The 21,978-nt window shown below is 38.1% G+C and overlaps 1 protein-coding gene across 3 annotated transcripts in view; it reads left to right on the plus strand.

Moving 5' to 3' along the window:
* The window catches only part of Lmbrd2 (LMBR1 domain containing 2), a 62,004-nt gene that overhangs the window by 27,750 nt on the left and 12,276 nt on the right, over window positions 1-21,978 (plus strand). For all 3 annotated transcript variants that reach the window (NM_001109177.1, XM_006232024.5, XM_039102840.2), the window contains exons 7-16: window positions 3,983-4,057; window positions 8,380-8,493; window positions 9,142-9,325; window positions 11,175-11,356; window positions 11,805-11,938; window positions 13,508-13,613; window positions 14,076-14,173; window positions 17,561-17,664; window positions 18,978-19,024; window positions 20,969-21,074. In NM_001109177.1, the coding sequence (NP_001102647.1) occupies window positions 3,983-4,057; window positions 8,380-8,493; window positions 9,142-9,325; window positions 11,175-11,356; window positions 11,805-11,938; window positions 13,508-13,613; window positions 14,076-14,173; window positions 17,561-17,664; window positions 18,978-19,024; window positions 20,969-21,074 (1,150 nt within the window). The remainder of the gene's footprint in view (window positions 1-3,982; window positions 4,058-8,379; window positions 8,494-9,141; window positions 9,326-11,174; window positions 11,357-11,804; window positions 11,939-13,507; window positions 13,614-14,075; window positions 14,174-17,560; window positions 17,665-18,977; window positions 19,025-20,968; window positions 21,075-21,978) is intronic.

Genomic DNA, 21,978 nt, shown 5'->3' on the forward strand with positions numbered 1-21,978 from the left:
AATGTGAGTCCCTGTACAGCCTAAAAGAAGTATATACTTCTAACACATGATGGCGCAGACTAAACAGTCATACCCCAAAAGGACATAGTAAGGAAAGTTTATATTAAAGCAATACATAACCCAGCAGGAACATACTAAATCCTGTAATTCTATGTCAGGCATCTGGGGTTCATAATAGAATTATCTGGGCCCCAAAGATATTGTGTAACCTCTCTCTTTCAGCTCTGTCATTTGTAACATACTTGGAGTTATCTGGTATATGCTAATGCTAGACCTCCCATGGCCCTAGCATCTCCAACATCCTTGAGTCTCCATTTCAACTTAGGCTTCACCTTTACTGTTTTATACGAGTGGCCCCGCAGGGCCTTCTTACAGAGAATCTGACCCTGCTGTATACTGCCTGTCCTCAGTAGCCTTCTGGAAGCTATGCACAAGCTTCTGGGACTCCCTCACTCTCTCATCCTTCATGCCTATAAAACCTTTACCATGAGGATGGGACAGGCACCTTCTGCTGCCAGGTCAAGATGGACCATAGCTGATGTGGTTTCTGTCTGTAGACTATTCTTCTGGAGTAGGAAACCCCTTTAGTAGCATTCATAGTTCACACTCTATTTTCAAATGATTTTGCATTTTCACAGAACCTTCAGTGGAGGGATTCTTGTCTCAGATCGTCTTTCCTAGTTTCTCTAACTTTATAGTTCACATACTTGTTTTCACCAAACCCAATCCATATCTTTTTAATCTCTCAGTATAGAACTGAATTAAACAGTGAGCAATGGTCATGACATAACATGAATGCTATGCTGTTTTGAAATTTCCAACATCAAAGAAATTAGTCCACATGGATTCCCAGCAGCTGCGATTACATGTATAAGATCAAGCTGACCTGAACCCCAGCATGAATGGGAGAGGGGCCATCAAGTCCCACCCATAGCCAAGGAGCTGTTTTGATAATTCATGGCAACTGGGATAAAGGGAGTCTTGTTTGCTTCAAAGATATGATCCCTGAACGGCTACATATACTCCCACAGATATTTCTATTTCCCTGTACATACAGAAGTACTAAGTGTGCTCAGTCGGTTAAAAAACCAAAAGACCTATGAAGTTGGGGGTGGGGGGGTGGGGGGTGGAAAGCATAAGGGAGAGGTAGTTGAATAAAGGATGAATTTGACCAAAACACATTATATACACATGTGAAAGGAAGTTTCATATGAAACCAAAGCCTTGCCTAAGTTCACACATATTGTGTTTATAATAAATAATTAAAGCCATCTGTTACGTTTTAGTTCAGTCTTTTCAAGCTTCTCAGGACATGGTGGGATGCCAGAATGACGCAAGTATGGCTGCTGTTCTAGATCTGGTAGTGCCCTTGATCCCTTCGGAAACCTCACGAGTTGACCCTACACATCTTCATTGCTCCTGTATTCTTGTCTCTGAACGCCCACCAGAATAGTCCGTTAAGCTTTGCCTAGAGCAATAACAGGTCTTCTCTAGGCCATAGTTCAAAGAGCTATGGTCAGCTTTATTGTGATGTCTGTCCCGCTTCTATTACATCTTTCTGTTAGTTACTTTTCTTGTTGGCATGATAAATACCTGTGAAAGCAGTTTAAGGAGGAAAAATTTACTCTGGCTCACAGCTTTGTCAGAGTGTAGTGCGTCACTGCAGGGAAGGCATGGCACGAGGACCATGAGACAACTGTTTACATTGTGTCCACGGTCAGCCCGAGTGGCAAGTGCTTCCTTCATTCAGCTGGCTTTCTCCATTGAGTGCACACCACAGCATCAACCCATGGAATGGGGCAGCATGTATTTAGATTCTCCTACCTCAGAAAGCACAGCGTAGAGAATTCCTCACAGATATGCCCAGAGATTTGTTTCTAAGATGATTCTTGATGCAGAGGAATTGACATTGGATCTTTTCATTCTCCGTGGTTATCTTTTAGCCAACACTCTGCCAACAGGTAGAATGGCTCAATAAACAAGGCATAAATCAGTAAGTGTAAGCACTCTAGAATACTCTTATTTGAAAGCAGTGGGCACTTTGTGACAAGTTAAGTCTTTTCTGCTTTCTATGCTAATTGATAATGGTAATTGATAATGGGACAATTGATTTTGACCAACAAAGCAGAATAATTTAATCCTGTTCTTTTAGAAATATAATGCTTGACAGATCGTTTGTGAATTCTTTTTATTTTATTTTTTGAGATTATAATTTCATCATTCACTCCTTCCCTCTCTTATTTCCAGTCACTCACGTTGTTCCTTCTTTCTCTCTTTCAAATCATGGCTTCTTCTTTAAATTGTTTTTATGTACATGCGTTTTATATATATATATATATATATATATATGTGTGTGTGTGTAAACATCTATGTTCTAAATACAAGCTGCTCAGTCTGAATAATGTTATTTGTATTTAGGTATTGGATAAGCAATTGGTAATGGTCTTTCTTCCCTGGGAAGACTTATTTAGCCCACTCTCTGCATTCCTTAGTTGCCTGTAGTTGTTTGTGAAGTGTGGAGGCCTCCTGGGTGTTCCTCATCCACATTAGCATGCTATTATTGCTGTCCTTGTTCAGCTCATGTTTATGCAGACATGTTAGTGATGTGGGTGTAGCTTGTGACAATCCTAGAGGCACATTCTCACAGCAAGCCCCTGATCCTCTGTCAGGGATCCTCGGCCCTGGCCCCCCTCGCACAGTGATCCCTTAGCCTTAGTTGAGAGAGTTTTATTATAGATTTATTGCTTCAGACTGCGCTCTAAAACTGTGCATTCGATTCACTGTGGTTTTCTGTTGCAAAGAGAAGTTTCTTTGAGGAGGGTGGGGACTACCCCTGTCTGTGGGTAAAAGGCAGGTGGTTATCTTGCCATGCTGTCCATTGTTATGGTTCATAAGCATCATAGCTGCGTTGACAGTTGGTCACTTCCCTCCTTTGGGAGCTGTCATGGCATCTTCTGGTACTATGAAAGCTAGTCCCCAAGGATGAGGCTGGGGTTTCTGGGCCCTCTGTCTTAGATGCAGTATCTCCAGCAATGGAGATTTTAAGGTAATAACAACAGGCTAGCCCTGACCAACAACTCAAAAAGGGACTTCTCATACCTGTGTTGTTAGATGTTATTTGGCTCGTGAAGTGAACATAGTCAGCCCAGATGGGAAAATTTAATTTAAACTATATATGTTCATTTATATGTGCTAAGCCCAAGTTGTAGGTACTCCAAAGACCACTGAGGAGCCAATTCTGATGTAAATACATAAGGGTCTTTATTAGGAGCTCTAGAGCAAGGTCTCATCTTCCCTGTTGAGTACATCAGAGTGAGAGCCCCAAGTTTAGGGATGCAGGATATTATTGTAGTTACAGCAAGCTTGGTGAATTTCCATATGGGTCAGCAAGTTAGTATTTTAAAAACTGCATTTCTGGTATTACTCTGCAGGAACTGAACAGGGGACAAAACCACCTGATGAACAAGTTGGCTAAGTTATCTGTTCTCTGCAGGATGTCTTAAGTTATCCTTATGAACCTTAACCCTGCTATTGTAGCCTGACTGGCTGTTGCTGGGGGGAGGGGGAAGGGAGTTGCTATAGGATGCTTGCTCAGAAGGACTCTATCTAATTTTCTTTCTGGAATTGAAGTTAAGCCCCTGTCCTTGCTCAAAATGGAATTTCTTCAAAAACAGGGTTGGACTTTACATACATACACACATGTATCATAAATTTTTGAACTGTTAACTAATGCTTAACTACTGTGATATATGAAGTAAGCAAACAGTGGAGGAATAAATGTAGAAATCCATAGAACAGTGAGAATGTAAAGACAGCTATTTGAATATTTTATAACTGTTCTTAATACATTTTATTCCATGAAAAGGGCTTCTTATAATGCTAAATAATTTGAGCTGAAATGAAAATCTGGGACTTAATATGAACTCTATTTTAAAATGTCTGATTTATAGAAGTTAAGTATTTTTATTTTACTGTTTTATAGGAGGTTCGTAAAGTAAATGAGAGCATCAAGTATAACCACCCATTGAGGAAATGTGTTGATACAATACTTAAAAAGGTAATTACATTTTACTGTTTCCTCTCTTTCTTGTGAAGTAAATTTTTATATACCACTGTAAATTAATGTTTCATATAGGAAAGTATGATTAAAGCATATGTGGTTAAGTTTTTCCAGATGGATTTTTATGTAAGTCTTTACGATAAACAAAAAGTAATTTGTATATAGAATTGTTTTTTGCAGTTGTAAGTGTAGTAGTAATTATTGGCAGCATTTTACTTTGAAATGTGAAGCATTTCATTGGCGTACCATGCAGTAATTGCCATGGCATAGTGATGTAGGTAGGTCTTTACAAAACCATTGTGTATTATCATTAAAAGCATATCTCCCATAGGAAAATAAGCTAGGTCTCAGGAATTGTTTTTAATTAATTAATTTGCTTACATTCCAAATGCTGCTTCCCCTCCTGGTTCCTCCCTCAAAGAGTCTGTTCCCCTAACCTTCTCCCCCTCTCCTCTTGAGGGGTGGGATCCTCTTAGCTTACCATTCACTCTCTTGGCCCACTGGGCCTATCACCTGTCTCCTCCCCAATCCGATCCTGCCTTTGCATTCTCCATTCCCTCCCCCCATCCCCGAGTTCCCTCCTTCTCTCTGACTCCTATGATTGCTTTGTTTCCCCTTCTACATCTGATTCAGATATCCTCACTTGGGCCTTTCTTGTTTATTTCTTTGGGTTTTGGGGTGTATCATGGGTATTCTATACTTTATGGTTAATATCCACTTATCAGTGAGTACATACCACGCATGTCCTTTTGGGTCTGAGTTACCTCACTCAGCATGATATTTTCTAGTTTCATCCCTTTGCCTGCAAAATTCATGATGTCTTTGTTTTTAAATAACTGTATAGTATCCCATTGTGTAAATGAACCACATTTTCCATATCTATTTTTTGGTTGAGGAGCATCTGAGTTGTTTCTAGTTTCTGGCTATTATGAATAAAACTGCTATGAACATAGTGGAACATGTGTCCTTGGTCTCAATAATTCTTGAAACCATCTTCTCACATGTAATCTTGCTATGTCTTATGTATTATAGAATAAATTACATGAATATTTAATAAGCCATATTGTTATGATTTTGATGGAGCTATCTTGAATTGCAAGTATATTTGTATGCCTCTAAAAGAATTATTTGAAAAATCCCACAATTACCTTTAACATACTGTCTTAGTTTGGATTTTACTGTTGTGAACAGACACCATGACCAAGGCAACTCTTATAATGGATACCATTTAATTGGGTTTGGCTTACAGGTTCAGAGGTTCAGTCTATTATCATCAAGGTAGGAGCATGGCAGCATCCAGACAGACATGGAGCTGGAGGAGCTGAGAGCTTTTAGGCAGCTAGGACGAGGGTATTAAACCCCACACCCACAGTGACACACTTAATCCAGCAAGGCCACATCTCCTAAGAGTGCTACTCACTGGACCAAGCCTAAGAACAATCACATTCCGCTCCCTAGCCCCCATAGGCTTGTTCAAACACATGAGTCTAGAGGGCCATACCTAGTCATAGCATATTTTAGTCTAACTCCCAAAGTCCTCATAGTCTATAGCAGTCTCAACAATGTTAAAAGTCCAGAGTTCAAAGTCTCTTCTGAGATTCATCTAATCACTTAACTGTAATCCCCAAAGCAGGTCAGGAAACCAGCTGGGCAAACTCCAAACTCTGCATGTCATGTCTGATGTCTAAGCCGTCTTCAGATCTCCACTCCTTTTTCATCTGTGTTGACTGCAACAAAGTTCTTTCTCCTGCGCTGGTTCCACTCCCTGTTAGCAGCTTTCCTCAGCAGATATTCCAGGACTCTGGCATCTCAAACATCTTGATCTCCAAGGCAACCTCAGCTTCACAGCTTCTTGTTCCAATACCTAGGAGCCATACCTGATCTTCTAGGCTCCTCCAAAGAGCTGTGTCACTTCTAAAGCTCTGTCCTCTGTAGCACTCTAGGCTCTGGTTGGCTCCACTTGACTGCTGCTGCTGTTCTTAGTGATCATCCCATGGTACTGGCATCTCCAATATACTGGATATTCTGCTGCAACTAGGCTTTACCAATAGCTCCTCATAGGCTCTCTTCATGGTGCCAAGCATCAACTCCTTTGCATGACCCCTTCAGTCCTGGGCCATCAACTGCAACTGAGGCTGCACCTTCACCATTGGCCTTCCATGGCCTCTCACAGTGCCAAGCCTCAGCTGCTCTTCATGACCCCTTCATGCTTCAAAACCAGTACCACCTGGGTGACACTTACACATTACACATTACCAAGTACAGCTGCAGCATGAGGCTATCTCTGGAACACAGCTTCTCTGTGCTCTCAGAAAACACTTTTTAGAAGATTTCTCAGTAGACCACCTCAGTGATGCTGGTCACTTCTTAACCAGCAACTTCTTAGTTCCAGCTAACCAGCATCAATTGTCCCAGTAATCTCCCATATTCTTAATTCTATCGTCAGAGCCACATGGCCAAGCCGCAGAGTTCTGTTGCTTGCTGTGGGCTGGAAAGTGCTCCCTTGTTTTATTATCACTAGCTTTCTGTTTTCAAACTAGTTCACTGCCTAAGTTTGGCTGTCCTGGAACTTGCTCTGTAGATTGACCTTGAACTCAGAGATCTGTATGCCTGTCTTCTAAATGCTGGGATTAAGGAAAGGTGTGGTCTTCCACACCTGGATTTAAGCCTTTTTGCACTTAGGACTTGCAGTGACCCAGGCTGGCCTTGAACTTAGAAATCTGCTTACCTCTGTCTCCTGGAATTAAAGTTGTGTACTACCTGGTAAGTCTAACCAGTTCATGGCCTCTATGCCTCAAGATCCGGATCAAAAGCCTGTGTCTCTCCTTTCTGGATTTTACTTCATTCCAGATTAAAAATCCAAACTATTCCTTGTTCAACTGCAAATACAAACAGTAAGCTTAGCTGGGTGGAATCTTGCCTGAATTCACTACTCCCTTAATCTCTTTATCTCCTTGAACACAAGACTCAGCTCCATTTCATTTCCTAGACCCCCTTTATTACTTGACCCATTCATTTTAATATTTTTCTTTTCTAAGCTTGCAATAGGTGTTCAAAACGCACTTCTTGAGACCTTACCAGAGAACAAAGTATCTGCTGGGCTTCTTTGAAAGTTCCTTTGTCAATGCAATTAATACAAATCTCTTTACCTTAGCCTCAGGTAGAATAGACTCTTCAGACACAGGCAAAATGCAGCCATATTCTTTACCAAAGTACCACAAAAACAGTCTCTAGGCCACATACTGAAATTCTTCCTGGGCCATGTCTGAACAGTTCAAATCACTCTCAGCAACAAAGTCTTCCTTATTTCTACTAAGATGGTCTATTAAGCCCCACATAAAGCATTCTACTGCTTTCCAAATCCAAAGTCCCCAAATCCACATTCTTCTGAACAAAAACACATGGTCAAGCTTATCACAGCAGTACCCCAGTCCCTGCTACCAACTTCTGTCTTAGCGTTTTACTGCTATGAACAGACACTATGACCAAGGCAACTCTTATAAGGACAACATTTAATTGGGGCTGGCTTACAGGTTCAGAGGTTCAGTTCATTATTATCAAGGAAGGTGCAGGAGGAGCTGAGAGTTCTGCATCTCCATCTGAACGCTACCAGGAGAAGACTGGCTTCCAGGCAGCTATGATGAGGGTCTTAAAGGGTACACCCCGCTGTGACACACCTACTCCAACAAGGCCACACCTCCTAATAGTGTCATTCCGGGCCAAGCATCACATGTACTGAAGTTACCAATGAAATTTTCCTTATGTATTCTAAATCTGTTCTGCTGGTTATTATTATCTACTGTTTCTTTAGTCATGGTCATAGCAAACTTTCTAACCATTTCTCTTATAGTTGCTGTTTTTGAGGCCTATTTAGAAAAGTAGAGTTGTAAAACCCCACATATGAAATAAGTAACTAGTATTAGGGCGATAACCCTAATTATATATTCCTTTCTGCTCACTATGACTTTTAGAACATAAGTATGTTAGATTTTTTTCATGATTCTCTTTTTATTATTTAGGAAAATAATTGAAGTTTTATCAGGTGCCTATCATTAGAATAAACTTCTCAAATAGTTATTTCATGTAGATAAGCTCCACTTTACTAGTCTCATGCTAGTATATTTGAGCATAAAGAAAAATATTAGACGTGAGAAGAAAGTCAACATATCTATGAAATATTTCCTTGAAAATGATAGTGAAAACTTAACCAGTTAGATATGTCAATAAAAGAAGAAAATTTAAAATTTTTAGAATGAAAGGTATTTAGTAAAAATAAATTTTTATATCATTAAAATATTATAAAATGTTTTTTTGTTTAGTGCCCTACAGATTATCAGGAAAAGATGGGTAGGAATATGGATGATTATGAAGATTTTGACGAAAAGCGTAATACCTACCCAAGTGAAAAAAGTTTGGTAAAATTGCACAAACAGGTAACTTTAATTATTAATTTTAGCTGTTTTACATACAATTAGAGGATGTCAGTTAGATTATAACTGTTGCCCTTTGTTAAAGGCTTTCTCCAAGTTGGCTCAGTAGTTAAACTGCTGGAAACTCAAGTTTGAGGTACTGAGCTCAATCTTCTGCACCTATGTAAAAAGCCAGGCACCTGTGGTTCCAGTGATTGGGAGGCAGAGATGAGAGGACACTGGCCAGGCAGGTCAGCCAAATCTGTGAGAGTCAGGTTCAGTGAGGGACCTTGTGTCAGAATGGAAGAATGCCTGCAGAAGATGCCTGACAGGGGCTTGTGGTTTCCACATGCCCACAGCCACACGTGCAGGCACCCACCTCCCCAAACGTGTGTGTGCAAGTGAAATGTATATCTAAAACTTTTGACTTGGTCTTTTTATTGTTGAAATGTTTTAACTTTGTGTTTCTGGATAGGGATACTCTTGGCAATTGTATATAAGAATTATACCTGTTCTATTAATAGGAAGTATTTGTCATTTATATCCTTGGTCACATTTAGAAAACCCATTAGTACTATTTTATAAGACAAAGAAAAGCAAACCCTGTTCTCTTGCAGAAAGTTGACCTACTGTTCAGGCTCATTAACAGGCTTATTCCTCTTCTGTGTTCAGGTGATTTACTCAGTTCAAAGGCACCGTCGGACTCAAGTGCAGTGGCAGATTCTTTTGGAACAGGCATTCTATCTAGAAGATGTAGCAAAAAATGAAACTAGCGCAACTCACCAATTCGTTCACACTTTTCAGTCACCTGAGCCAGAAAATCGATTTATCCAATATTTTTATAATCCTACAGTTGGTATGTAATTTAACAGAAATTTCGAAGTTAGTAATTTTTGTACAAGGAAAATGTATGTTTCATCAATGCAATGCTTTTTTCCTTGTATATTAATTTGTTTCATAGTGTAATAATAGATATCTGATAAACTTAGCTTAAAATAATTATTTTAGTTCTAATTCTCATTCTCCCAGAAATCATTGGTTGCCTGTAGTTCTTTGTCTAGGGCAGGACCCTATGCAGTTTTCTCTCTTTTAAGTTAACATGTGCGTTGATGTTGCCCTTGTTCCAGTCTTGTTTATACAGGCAGTTAGGAAAGATTGTTTCGCCACAGACTTCCAGGTGTTCTGGCTTTTACAGTCTTTCTGCTCGCTCTTTCCTGATACTCCTAAGCCATAGATACAGGAGCTGTGATATATTAAAAAAAATACAAATAAAATATTTGATTACAAACAGGTTACATAAAATGTATTTTATAATTTTTATGGAAGCTGTTTGAAATATCCATTCTCACTATCACTCTCACCATAAATGTGTATCGTGGCTTTGACTCTTAATAGTATAAAACCATATGAACTAGCTAAACTTTAAAAGCTAAGCATTCGGGCTGGAGAGGTTTTTCAGCAGTTAAGAGTACTGACTGCTCTTCAATTCCCAGCAACCACATGGTGGCTCACAACCATCTGTAGTGGGACCCGATGTCCTCTTCTGGTGTTTTTGAAGACAGCTACAGTATACTCATATACATAAAATAAATCTTTAAAAACAAACAAACAAACAGACAAAAACCACAAAAAACCCCTAAGCATTGTACATATTGACAGAAATCCCTACAAATTCATCAACAGTGTATAAAATATTGCCTCCATATTTGGTAGCATTTCTTGCAACATAATGATTATTTTAAAATTTTTTGAAAGTTCTTAATATATTTATGCCTATGATTTTAAAATAGGAGATGAAGGCAATGAGAGAAGAAAGAATTATCTGCATGGATGTTTAAATAGGATATTATGAGGAGGCAGTAGGCCTGGATTATAGCTTTTCAATAACTAAAGTGAAAATGTAGGCTCCTTGCAAGCTATAACTCAGTGGTAGATGATGTGTTTATCCTACACTAACCCTGGGTTCAGTCTTGAATTAGATGGATGGATGAATGGATGGATGGATGGATGGATGGGAGGGAGGGAGGGATTCAGACTTAATAGAACCAGAATTTCACCAACTATTCTCATAAACCCAGGTACTTTATTAACTCCCTTTTTCTTTCTCTACATGCATTTTTTTCCCTTGATCTTTCAGAGATTTCCATATATGAGGCATTTTGTCCCTTGGTAATTTCAGTCTATACTTTCTAAATATTCAGCTACTCAAATGTAACGCTAAAATAATTAGAAAAGTATCATTAATAATTTGCTCTTACATACCTTATGTATTATGTCATAATTATACTTAATTATGACAGGGATATTCTTTGGAAAAAGAAGTAAAGCACATGTAGCATATCAGTTGTTATATTTCCTAGTGTTTTTAAATTGTGCTTTATTCTTTGTGTCTTTTATAACATTGATGTTTATGGACAGCTAGGTCTTTGCCGAATGTCCCCAAATTGGAGTTTGTTGTATCCTTGTGATTAGATTCAGCTTATGTGTCATTTGCAGGAATACCACAAAAGTGATTTCATGCTCTCCTCAGTGCATCAGAGCAGGAAGGGCATGAGTATCAGTTTCTACACTGCTGTTTATCTCTCCCTAGGGTCATGCCTGTTTTTCCACTGTGAAGTTGCATTTTTTTCTTTGTATTGTCTGAAGACTATAAATACTTTATACTAATTTAGTTTTCCTAATTGTGTTTTTCTTGTCTTTTCCAGAATGGTACTGGGAATGCCTTTTACGTCCATGGTTTCACAGGATACTTGCTGTGGTTTTGTCTATCTTCTCTGTGATTGTTGTGTGGTCAGAGTGTACCTTCTTTAGCACAACTCCTGTCTTATCCCTTTTTGCGGTATTTATACAGCTGGCAGAAAAAACATACAATTATATTTATATTGAGGTCAGTTATTTTCATATCAGTCATAAATATATGTTTGTTTAAGCAGATGCTTTAGCTGCAGTATCTTATGTTAATCTAGTAAGCATGAAAGGAGTGGTTTCCACATGTTATTATAATGCAGGCTTCCAAAACTGTGTGACAAAGTACAGGACAGTGACAGCCATTCTCTGAGGTTGCTTTGGCCCTCTGTTATCAGGGAAACTACCTCACCTGTCTTCATTAGAATTGTCAGGGAATAGTTAAAGAGCATCTAGGATGTTGAACTGGTTGAAATGTACACTTTTGTTTTCATAATTTCCTTTTGCTTCTTTATTTAAAAAAACACACTATATTGTTATATTTATATTTTAGAACATCAGTAAATGTAGCTGAGGATGAATGTTAATTCTATTGACAGTAAATAAAGTAATAAAGTCCTAAATCAAGTTTTAACTATTTTTTTTTCCAGATTGCTTGCTTCCTTTCCATTTTCTTTTTAAGTATCTGTGTTTATTCTACTGTGTTCAGGATTCGCGTATTTAACTACTACTACTTGGCTTCACATCATCAGACCGATGCTTACAGTCTTCTTTTCAGCGGCATGTAAGTAGACCTGAGCTTGGGAAAAAGTATCTCCATTTTACATGCTAATTATAGATCTCTTCTTTCTTGTTCATGGATGTTGCATGAACATATATTTCTATGAGCTAACTGTTCTTTCGATATATTTTTACACACACACACACACACACACACACACACACACACACACACACGGTGGATATTTACTATTTACCAGCTAATTTCTGCTTTTAAGTTTATAGTTCAATTAAAAATGATATGTTAGGAGTGAAAAAGACACAGTAAGCCTAAATTTACCAGTTTGAGACTTGGTATATGAACGGCTGAGAATGTAGAGGCTAAGTTACATTTAAAGAGTCTTCAGAAGTCAGCAGTCTGCCAAAGACTGAAAGTTCTGAGGACACTAAGAAACATTTTTTCCTAGAAAACTGTAAAGGGCTGGCTTCAGCTCCAGCAGCCAGACTACTCGGGCTATTTAATACTATTCAGATATAGTAGGTATTCACAGTATATATAATAGGTTACATTCAGGGACACTCAAAGTAATATCTGGTGTCAAAATTTTGTCTTATAAAAGTATCAAAACCACCACTGTGTTAGTTTTTTGTGGCTGTTACAAAATATCTGATACAAATAACTTAGGGGAAGAAATATTTATTATGTCTAATGGTTTCAGACACTTTAGTCTAGTGTTACTTGATATTGTTTTGGGCAAGAAGTGAGGTTACACATGGCAAGAAGAGTATATTGGAGTAGAGGTATCTACTTCATGGTACCTAGGAAGCACAGACAGACTGACAGGACCCCAAACATGCTAGCTTTTGTTCACACCTTCTAGAGGTGGGACTTGCTTCTTCTAGCTCGGCCCTACCTCCTAAAAGTTACACCAGCTCCTAAAATAGAACCACCCACTGCAGATGAACTCTTCAACACATATAAACCTATGGAGGTTGTTTCATGTATGAGGTATATTTAAACTATAATAAGAGTTTTCAGAAAGTTACAGATAACACCATATAACCCTCCTCAAGCTTCTCATCATAGTGACATTGTCTGTAGTTGCTAAACAATATCAAATCTAGGAGCTATATTACCAGCACTGTAGACTTGTGTTAGTTCTTAGAGTTTTGACTGTTTGATGTGCAGACTGCTAAAGCTATCACCACCAATGTAGAAGTTGCCTCTTACCACAAAATCTCTTATCCATATCTCCTCCTTATATTTAAACCATTTTGTTCTCCCGGCCCCTAGTTCTCTAGCCCTAATAATGAGGAGCTAAAAGATCCTCATTTTATGCTTGATGTTAGCCAGAATGCTGAGATCAGGCATCCTGAGGCCAGAGATAGCTATATAAGCACTCGTGTCATTAAGGGTAATGTGATTAATACGATTTCGGAATATGTCCCCAGTAAGGGCAGTTTACATGGAGATTTGGCTTGAGTGAATATAATTGAATATATATATATACATATATATACACACATATACACATATATATGCAAATAGATGAAAATTGTAGTTACAATGATCTGAAATGTTTTAATACATTTCACTCTAATGTAAATTCTTGCTTTGAAATGTGTATTATAGGTTATTTTGCCGTCTGACTCCTCCTTTGTGTCTTAACTTCTTGGGATTGACCCATATGGACGCATCCATCTCTCACCAGAATACCCAGCCAACTGCATATACATCTGTAAGTATGTTCTTTCAGATTCCTTGGCTCTGTAAGATGTTGTTATGAGTCATCTTCTATTGTCAATAGAAGATCTGTATAGCACATTGAACTCCTTTTTATCACTAAAGCCTTCTCTTAAAGCTTATATGTGTAATTAGTAATGATAGGGTTAAATAATTTTTGTTTATTTAGATTACTTAACTGAGCAGCATCTAAAACCTGCTTCGCAGTAGCATTAGCATTTATATGTATAATCTTAATGCATATGGTTTTGTAGTAGTTATAGAATATTAGATTTCTTTAGAAGAAAGCCTAAACAGGAAGAAAGTTTATGAAGTTCATGCCACTTAGTACTTTGTTTCTAAATTTTGAGAAGTCTAATTTGTTGACAGAACTTCCTGTGGGTAAGTTTTCTAGTGATGGGAAGGAAGGAATGGCAATATGGACCTCTGCTGACTTAACTCTTCTCTTGCTTTTCAGATCATGGGTTCCATGAAAGTTTTATCCTTTATTGCAGATGGATTCTATATATATTATCCTATGTTGGTAGTAATTCTCTGCATTGCTACCTATTTTAGGTAAGAAATTTAACATTACCTTTTTCTCATACTCTTAGTTGGATATAGATACCCCTTTCCCTTAAAACTCATGCGTATTTACTGGTTTAGTTTTAGTTCTTTGAGTTTTAGTAGGTCTGGGAGCTAGGAGAGTTTGAAGGGCCTTTTTGAGTCAGGTTTTCTGTCTGGAGGCAGTTCAAAGAGGAGAGAAGTGGAATTAGACTGTTACACTAATATCAGCTATACAGTGATAAGATTAGCTGTAGGATGGCAGCCCCACCGTCTTGGGCCGTGACACTGACAAGCATGTCTAGCTTCTTTCCAGGAATGTAAGTTAGTCTTTGGGCTTATTCTAAATCCTGCAGATGCTAGCCAACACAAGGGGTCAGGCGAGGAGCACTTACAATCAAGGCATGTACATAAAATTGAAGGTAAATAGTTCTCCATGTTTAGAATTACACAGTCTGCTCTTTTTTGGGCTTAGAGAAGATTATAGAATTTTGGCAAAGGTCAGATTCAAAAGGGTTAAAGCTGTTAACAGGAATGAGCTCATTCCAGCCATGGTTACCTATATAAGACTTATTATACAAAATTAAGCCAGAGATGGTTCCTGCAGAGATGGGAGTTAGTCTCTAGGCCCCACCCCTTCCTGAGGAGCAATTGGTAGTTGAGAGGTACTCTGGAAGGGAGACGTTTTTCTTAGAGGCTAAGGAAAGTTTCCTGTGTTCCAGGGCTGACCCTACACCCATGCAAGTATAGAAAGCACTCCCTGAACTTAGTGGGTCTTTCTTAGAAAAGTTACAGTTAGGGGGCAGTTATGGGGATAGTTGGTAGGGAAATAGGGATTATATATAATCATAGTCATTGTACACATGTATGAAATTCTCAATTAAAACAAAAGGATACCCTTGTCCTCGCACCTTGTTATCTCTCTCATTCCTCTACTATCATATACCTTGTGTCCTTGCTGACTGCCTCAGTGTCCCAAGACATGTCCCCAAATAGCACTTTTATAAAAACAAAAATATTTCATTAGTATAAATTAACTTGCTTTTCTAATAAAAGTAAATTTTATTAACTTTTATTTAACTCTTGTATTTTCTGTGCATAAGTATAAATAACATGTTAGTATACTATGTTATTGTTTAAATAAATTCTCCACCAAGTTAGTTTTTTTACTTTTTGATAAACAACTAAAAGATTATAATTTAGAATAAGACTATTAGATAAACATGATGACACATGTCTATAGTCCCAGGGTTTTGTAGGCTAAGACAGAGGATTCCAAGTTCAAAGTCAGCATCGACTGTATAGCAGTAATATGCTTCAAGAGAAAAACACATATAAAGTAAAATATAATAAGATAAAAATTAACATGAATTGACACTAAAACTATTGTTTTGAGTTTTTCCTTTAAGGTACAAAAAGCAGCTGTGTTGATTGTGTGTTTACTCATTTAACAATTTAATAAACTTGACTCGTGGAACCATATTGGAACATCCTGAACTTATCTTTTATAAGTACACCTTTTCATGTTAGTTTTCGTATTGGCAGTATTAAGATTTTGAGATGAAATGGCTTGGTGACTCAAAATAATATAAATTAGAATAATGTTTATCAAATATAAAATCCTAAATATAAGAAATCAGAAAAATGATTATAAAAGAAAAATCATTGTAGGGCTAGAGATGTAGCTTAATAGTGTGGTGTGCCTCGAATGCCTAGTACAGTACATTTGATCTTCAGCTGCACACACACACACACATAGTCAGACAAACAGGCACACACGTACACATTCCCAAAAGGAAGACAGGCAGCATTAAAGGATCCTCTCAAAGCTGGGAATGCTGTGTGCTGTCACTGGGCAGCAGGAAGAATCTGCCTTCTGAGAGTAGCCTGGGCTACATGGTGAACTTAGGTTCTAATGTGAGTCTGTCTCAAAGAAAGGAGGAGCTTTACTCAAAGCCATACACAGTCTTCTTACTTAACAACAAATACCGAGTTAGCCAGACATTTACACATTTCTTAATGTAAATCAGAGATTTTAATTTTAACTGCTGTTTTTCTTGACACACACACATACACACACACCCTGCCTCTTTCTCCAGTCCTTCAGATGCATTTCTGTACACATAAAGTGATAAATATATGTATTCCTTAGGACTATATAAAAATTAAATATGAGTCAATTGTCTGATCCATGTAGGATCTTTTTTTGGGGGGGGTACGGGGATGTTCAAGACAGTGTTTCTGTATTTATCCCTGTCTGTCCTGGAACCCAGTCTGTAGACCAGGCTGGCCTTCATCTCAGAGATCCGCTTGCCTCTGCCTCCCAAGTGCTGGAATTAAGGGTGTGCGCCACCACTGCCCAGAACCACAGTAGGATCTTAACAGTATAAATTGTGCCTGTCCATATATTGCTTCCTCCCTTGTGTACCATGTTTTTAAGGTATTCTTGTCCTTTATGACAATCAGATTAAAATGCCTAATAAGATTTCAAATAATTACCCTCCAGATAAGATAGAATCATTTACAATGTATAATAGAAAAATGTCAATTCTTGAGTGAAAAACACCCATGACGTTAAAATTAACATAATTAAGATTTTTTGTTAGCCAAGCAGGGTGCCCCAAGCTTGAAATCCCAGACCTCAGGCAGCTGAGGGAGGAGGGTCACTATGAGTATGAGGCCAGCCCATTCAAAGTAGTGAGTTCTAGGACAGCCTGACCTTCGGAGTGACACTATGCCTTAGACAAAAGACTATAAACACCAAATCTCTACATGTATACATGCTGATTTTATTCGTTAGTTTATTTACTTTTATTCATTTATTGTTTTTAAGAAAGAGTGCCACTGTGTAACCGTGGCTATCCTGGAACAAGTTCCAGAAGTCACAGAAATCTGCCTGCCTCTGCCTCTAAAGTGCTGGGATTAAAGGCAGGCACCACTGCCCACGAAAATGCTGCTTTAATATGCATACTTCAGTATTAAAACTACTCTTTGAATAGTCAAAAAGAACACGTTGATTTTGTTACAGCCATTGTGTAGCAATACAGGAAGCCTCACTCTACTGAGTAAGAAATGCAACATAACATTTGATTTGTTTTGTTTCGTTTTCACACAGAGTTTCACTGTAACCTCAGCTGGCCTCCAACTCATGACAATCCTGCCTCAGTCTCCCAGATATTGGGATGATAGGCATGAAGCATCATATACATCTGGACATAAGCATTGTAAAACGAAAGAGAATAAGGACCTTGTGAAGAGTGGCTAGCTGCACTGCTGTGCAGTCTGCCACGATAGTTACTAACAAGTCATGGTTTCTCTGGGGTGGACAATGCTAAAGAGCAGTTTATCAATATTTACAAAATGAAATAATACTCGCTGTTTTGAAATCTACTTTTTTAGTTTGGGCACCCGCTGTTTGAATCTGCTTGGTTTCCAGCAGTTCATGGGAGATAATGATATGACATCAGATCTAGTTGATGAAGGAAAAGAATTAATCAGACGAGGTAAGATTTGTTAAGATAAACAAAAGGGCAATTTTAAGTGCTAAGACTCAATTACAAAATAAATGATTGCAAAATTTGCATATGATTTTATTCTACTTTAGGTGGTTTAACCTAAAAACTATATGTCTGTTTTCTTCACAAAAATATTTGAAAATATAATGTAAGGTTTATTATGAAGAAATTCTGCTGCATAAATTAGTAGTGAATCTACAACTAGATAATAAGCATTTGATTCATTGTCTCGGACTTTGTGTTAATCAGCTTCTAACAATGTGACAAAATAACTGGGATGGGGAGGAAAGAAGCTTATTTTACCTCATCATTTCAGTGATTTCAGTCTATGGTTACTTGACTTTTGACCAGCATAATGTATCATGGCAGAGAGCAAGCCAGTTTATCACATAGAATCAATGAGAGACAGAGGGAGAGGCTGTGGTCTCAGTTGTATCTTCAGTCTACCCCAGTGATTTCACTTCCTTCCCCTTGGCCCTGCCTTCCCAGGCTCCAGCACCTGCCAAGAGAAGTACAGTCTGCACTGCCTCTTAACCAGAACCATTTTTAAGGAAAATCCAAGGTCCAAGCCATACTAGATTGCTTTTGCCTTTGTTTTGAGACCTATTTGCCAAGTTCTATGCAACGATAAAGCTCATTCATTAACTTAGAGTCATTATTTTGTTGCTATGTGCAAAATCATTCAAACTGTTTTTTCTCTCTTAGAATATAATGATCATTGATAGAGACTTGGAGTACTATTAAATACACAGAGCTTTCCTAAAGCCCACTCACAAAGAACACATATTACGTTTTCTTTTGTTCACGTGCTGGTAGGATGAGTGAAAGCCCTGATTTGGGGACATTGTTTCTTCCTCTCCAGAATCTAGCCTTCGAATACTCTCCAAAGAAGTAGTGCCCATTTGCTGTGATAATGCTGTATTTGGCATAGAAACCCCTTCCTAATATTGAGTAGAAGGTAAGCTGGAAGACACTGAGAGAACGGCTGCCACAGTCACCACTCTGTAGACTGTCTGAAGGGAAGCACTGCACACACAGTCCAAGAGTTTATGTGAGAGCAGACTTATACAGAAAGTATAAACTTAGAACAGTCCAAAAGAGAATAGAAGCTACAGAAAAACAAATCTCGAATCACGAAAAGGAAGAACATTTTTTTCACTAAAGGTAGAAGGACTTCAAAGCTCTTTAGCAAAACAGGAATTTGTAGTAGGTTAGATACTGTAGTCTGCTCTTGCTTCGGTTATTCTATTTCTAATGAAACCATGTTATACTAAATTTGAGACCATTTTTCTTGTCTTTAGAGAAAAGAAAAAGGCAAAGGCAAGAGGAAGGTGAAAATCGAAGAAGAGTAAGTACAACAGTTTATTAAATTGCTACTAACTGAAATATCTCGGAAACACTCTAAGAATCTCACTTGGAGTAAATGGCTAAAGATGAGAAACAATAGGTAAAGGGCATAGGATTTTCTTTTCCCTTTAGTGTGGATGAGTGTTTTGCCTGAGTGTATGTCTTTGTATCATGTGCATCCCTGGGTCCCAGAGTATGCAGAAGTGCATTTGGGTCTCCTAGAACTGAATTACAGATGCCCACTCTTTTTAAAAAAATATTTATTCATTTTGAGACAGAGCCTCTCACTAGAGGGCCTGGAACTAGCTTGTGTAGACCAGGATGGCCTAACATTTACTTGAGATCTACTTGACTCTGTGCTAGGCTTAGCTCCCCAATGATTGACACAGAGACCTGGTATTTTAATTAACAAGCTGCTAGCACTAAGCTGGGTATGTTCTGAGCTGTTGTAATCCAGTTATGCTGCCTACTTCCCTGTGGTCCTTTACCTGCATCTGAGTCTTGCCCTGGTTCACGTATGTCCATGTGTGTCCTCATGGCTGTTCTCCCATTGTGACCTCATGGCAAATCCTGGTCCGTCCACATGGTCTCTCTACCTTCCTTCTCTTCCTCTCTCTCCTCTCCTTCTTCTGCCCCTCTCTTCCCTGGGATCCTCAGACTGGGACTAGAAGTCCTGCTCTGTTCTCTTCTCTTCTGCCCAATTAATTGGCTGATAAAGCTATGTATTCACCAATCATTAGTGATGGGAAACAGTTTTTACATAACATTTAGACCAGAAATGCTTGACCATGCCAACATCCCGACTGTAACCAGATGTCTAGGCATAGAGATCAGCATCTGAATACACAGTGTACAAAACCATCCCCCAACAGATGTGTTTACCTTGAAAAGTACTTAAGAGGAGATGCTGTAGTTGTAGGTGTAGTTTACCATATGCCATGTAAAAAGGAGACTTGTATGTTTGATATGATGGAACATGCCTTTAATCCCAGCACAGAGACAAATTGATCTTAGTGAGTGCCTGGCTATTCTGGACTACATAGCAAGTTCCAAGCCCACTAGTGAGGCTCTTGTCTCAAAATAAATATTTTAAATGATAGAGTTGTTCGTTATTTCACAATTAGAACCAAAAGTTGACATTACTAGTAATAGATTTTCCCTTCTATTAGGACAGCTCTTCTCAACCTGTGGGGGTTGAACAGTTATTTCACAGGGGTTACATATCAGAAATTCTATATATCAGATATTTGCATAACAGTAGTAAAATTATAGTTTTGAAGTAGCAGTGAAAATAATTTTATGGTTGGGGATTACCATAACATGAGGAACTATGTTAAAGGGTCTCAGCATTAGGAAGGTTGAGAACCTGTATTAGAACTTCTAACTTCTATAATTTATCAGAATTGTAATAGACTTGACTACCTAAACATAAAAAATGTATTCAAAATTCCCAAAGTGTCTGGCATGAAAGAATGGCTTGTATAAAACATTGAATGGGTGCTCTCAAATGACCATTGCAATTAGATAAATATAAGGTATAGAATGTTAGTTAATGAGATCATACTGTCTTTCATGGGAACTGATAAATTTGTGTGTCACAGTCTTGCAAACAGCCTTAACTTGTTACCAAAAATGACTTACTAGATCTTCAGTATTTATAGCTTGCTCAAGAAAAAGAAGGTTTTTAACTTCTTAGAACTTTTATATGGTCAGGATAAGCTTGCTATTATTATTTTTTTGAAATTTTAGTTAGAATAATATGTTAATATAATCATAGCCAGTAAAATGTTTTTGTTAAAAATTAAAGAAGGTAAAAATTGATTTTAAAGACTATTAAAATTATGCTGACTTCTAATGAATTTCTGATGAAAAATGGTTATATTATTTTGCATCTAGACTGTTGATAGTATAACACTTGCTCTTTTTGATTGCGTTTCTGCTCTAGGAGTGGAAAGAACGATATGGACACAACAGAGAGGATTCCACTCGGAACAGAAATGTTCACTCTGACCCCAAAGAGTCCAATTTCTCAGACACTACTACCAATTGGTGTAAGTAGCTTGTTTGCTTAGAATGTTTTTTTTTTTTTAACATTTGTACTGTATAGAAACTGAAACCACACCATCTGGCATCATAAACATCTCTACACTGACTTCCCTTTATTATCATCTAGTGTGTTCAAGGAGGGGGAAATGGTACATCAGGTAAGTAGTTGTGTTATTTCCAAGTTGTGTTCTAGGGAGGTAATTATTTCTACTATTTACCTTGATGTTTTTCATCCTTTTCTACTAGTTGATGTAGGTTATTCATTTATCTTTATAAGAATTGACTAACTCATACTGAAGTGCTTTCTTTCCCATGTATATAGTGAAAGAAAAATGAATGTCTTGTTCCCAGGATGTTCATAATTTAGAGAAATACTACAGTTAGATACAAGTAAGTTCTCCAGCAATGGCGTGAGTTAAGAAACCTGTGTGGTACTGACCCTGCACTGACATAAAGAGGAAACAAACCCATTGACCTGGGAAAGATGCCAGGAACCTTGTCTTTGCACAGGACTTTACACTGAGTAGCAGGCAAAGTTCTGTCTTTGGGGAAGGTGAGATATTGCTAAGGGAGCTGCACTACTGAGGCTTCTGTGAACAGAGCTGTGTCTGAGATTGAAAATTAAGCAGGAAATATGACCATCCTTCCCTACTACTCATTTATACAGTAACAGTGTGCTGTTAGAGAAGGAATAGAGCGCAGGGATCCTCCTAATGGTCAGAAAACAAGTACCAAAAATATTCCTTTGTATTGAGGCCCATCTAAACACAAGGAAAACTAAAATCTGTAGAGACTCAGGGGAACTAAGGCAGAGTCTAAACTCACACATTACATTAACTTGGTCCTCCAACATTGATGCCCTATAGAGAGACGTATGCCCAACTCCGAACATAACTGTTATTTCGCTTA

This window comes from Rattus norvegicus, chromosome 2 (genome assembly GCF_036323735.1).
Source record: "Rattus norvegicus strain BN/NHsdMcwi chromosome 2, GRCr8, whole genome shotgun sequence".
NCBI classification, from domain to species: Eukaryota; Metazoa; Chordata; class Mammalia; order Rodentia; family Muridae; genus Rattus; species Rattus norvegicus.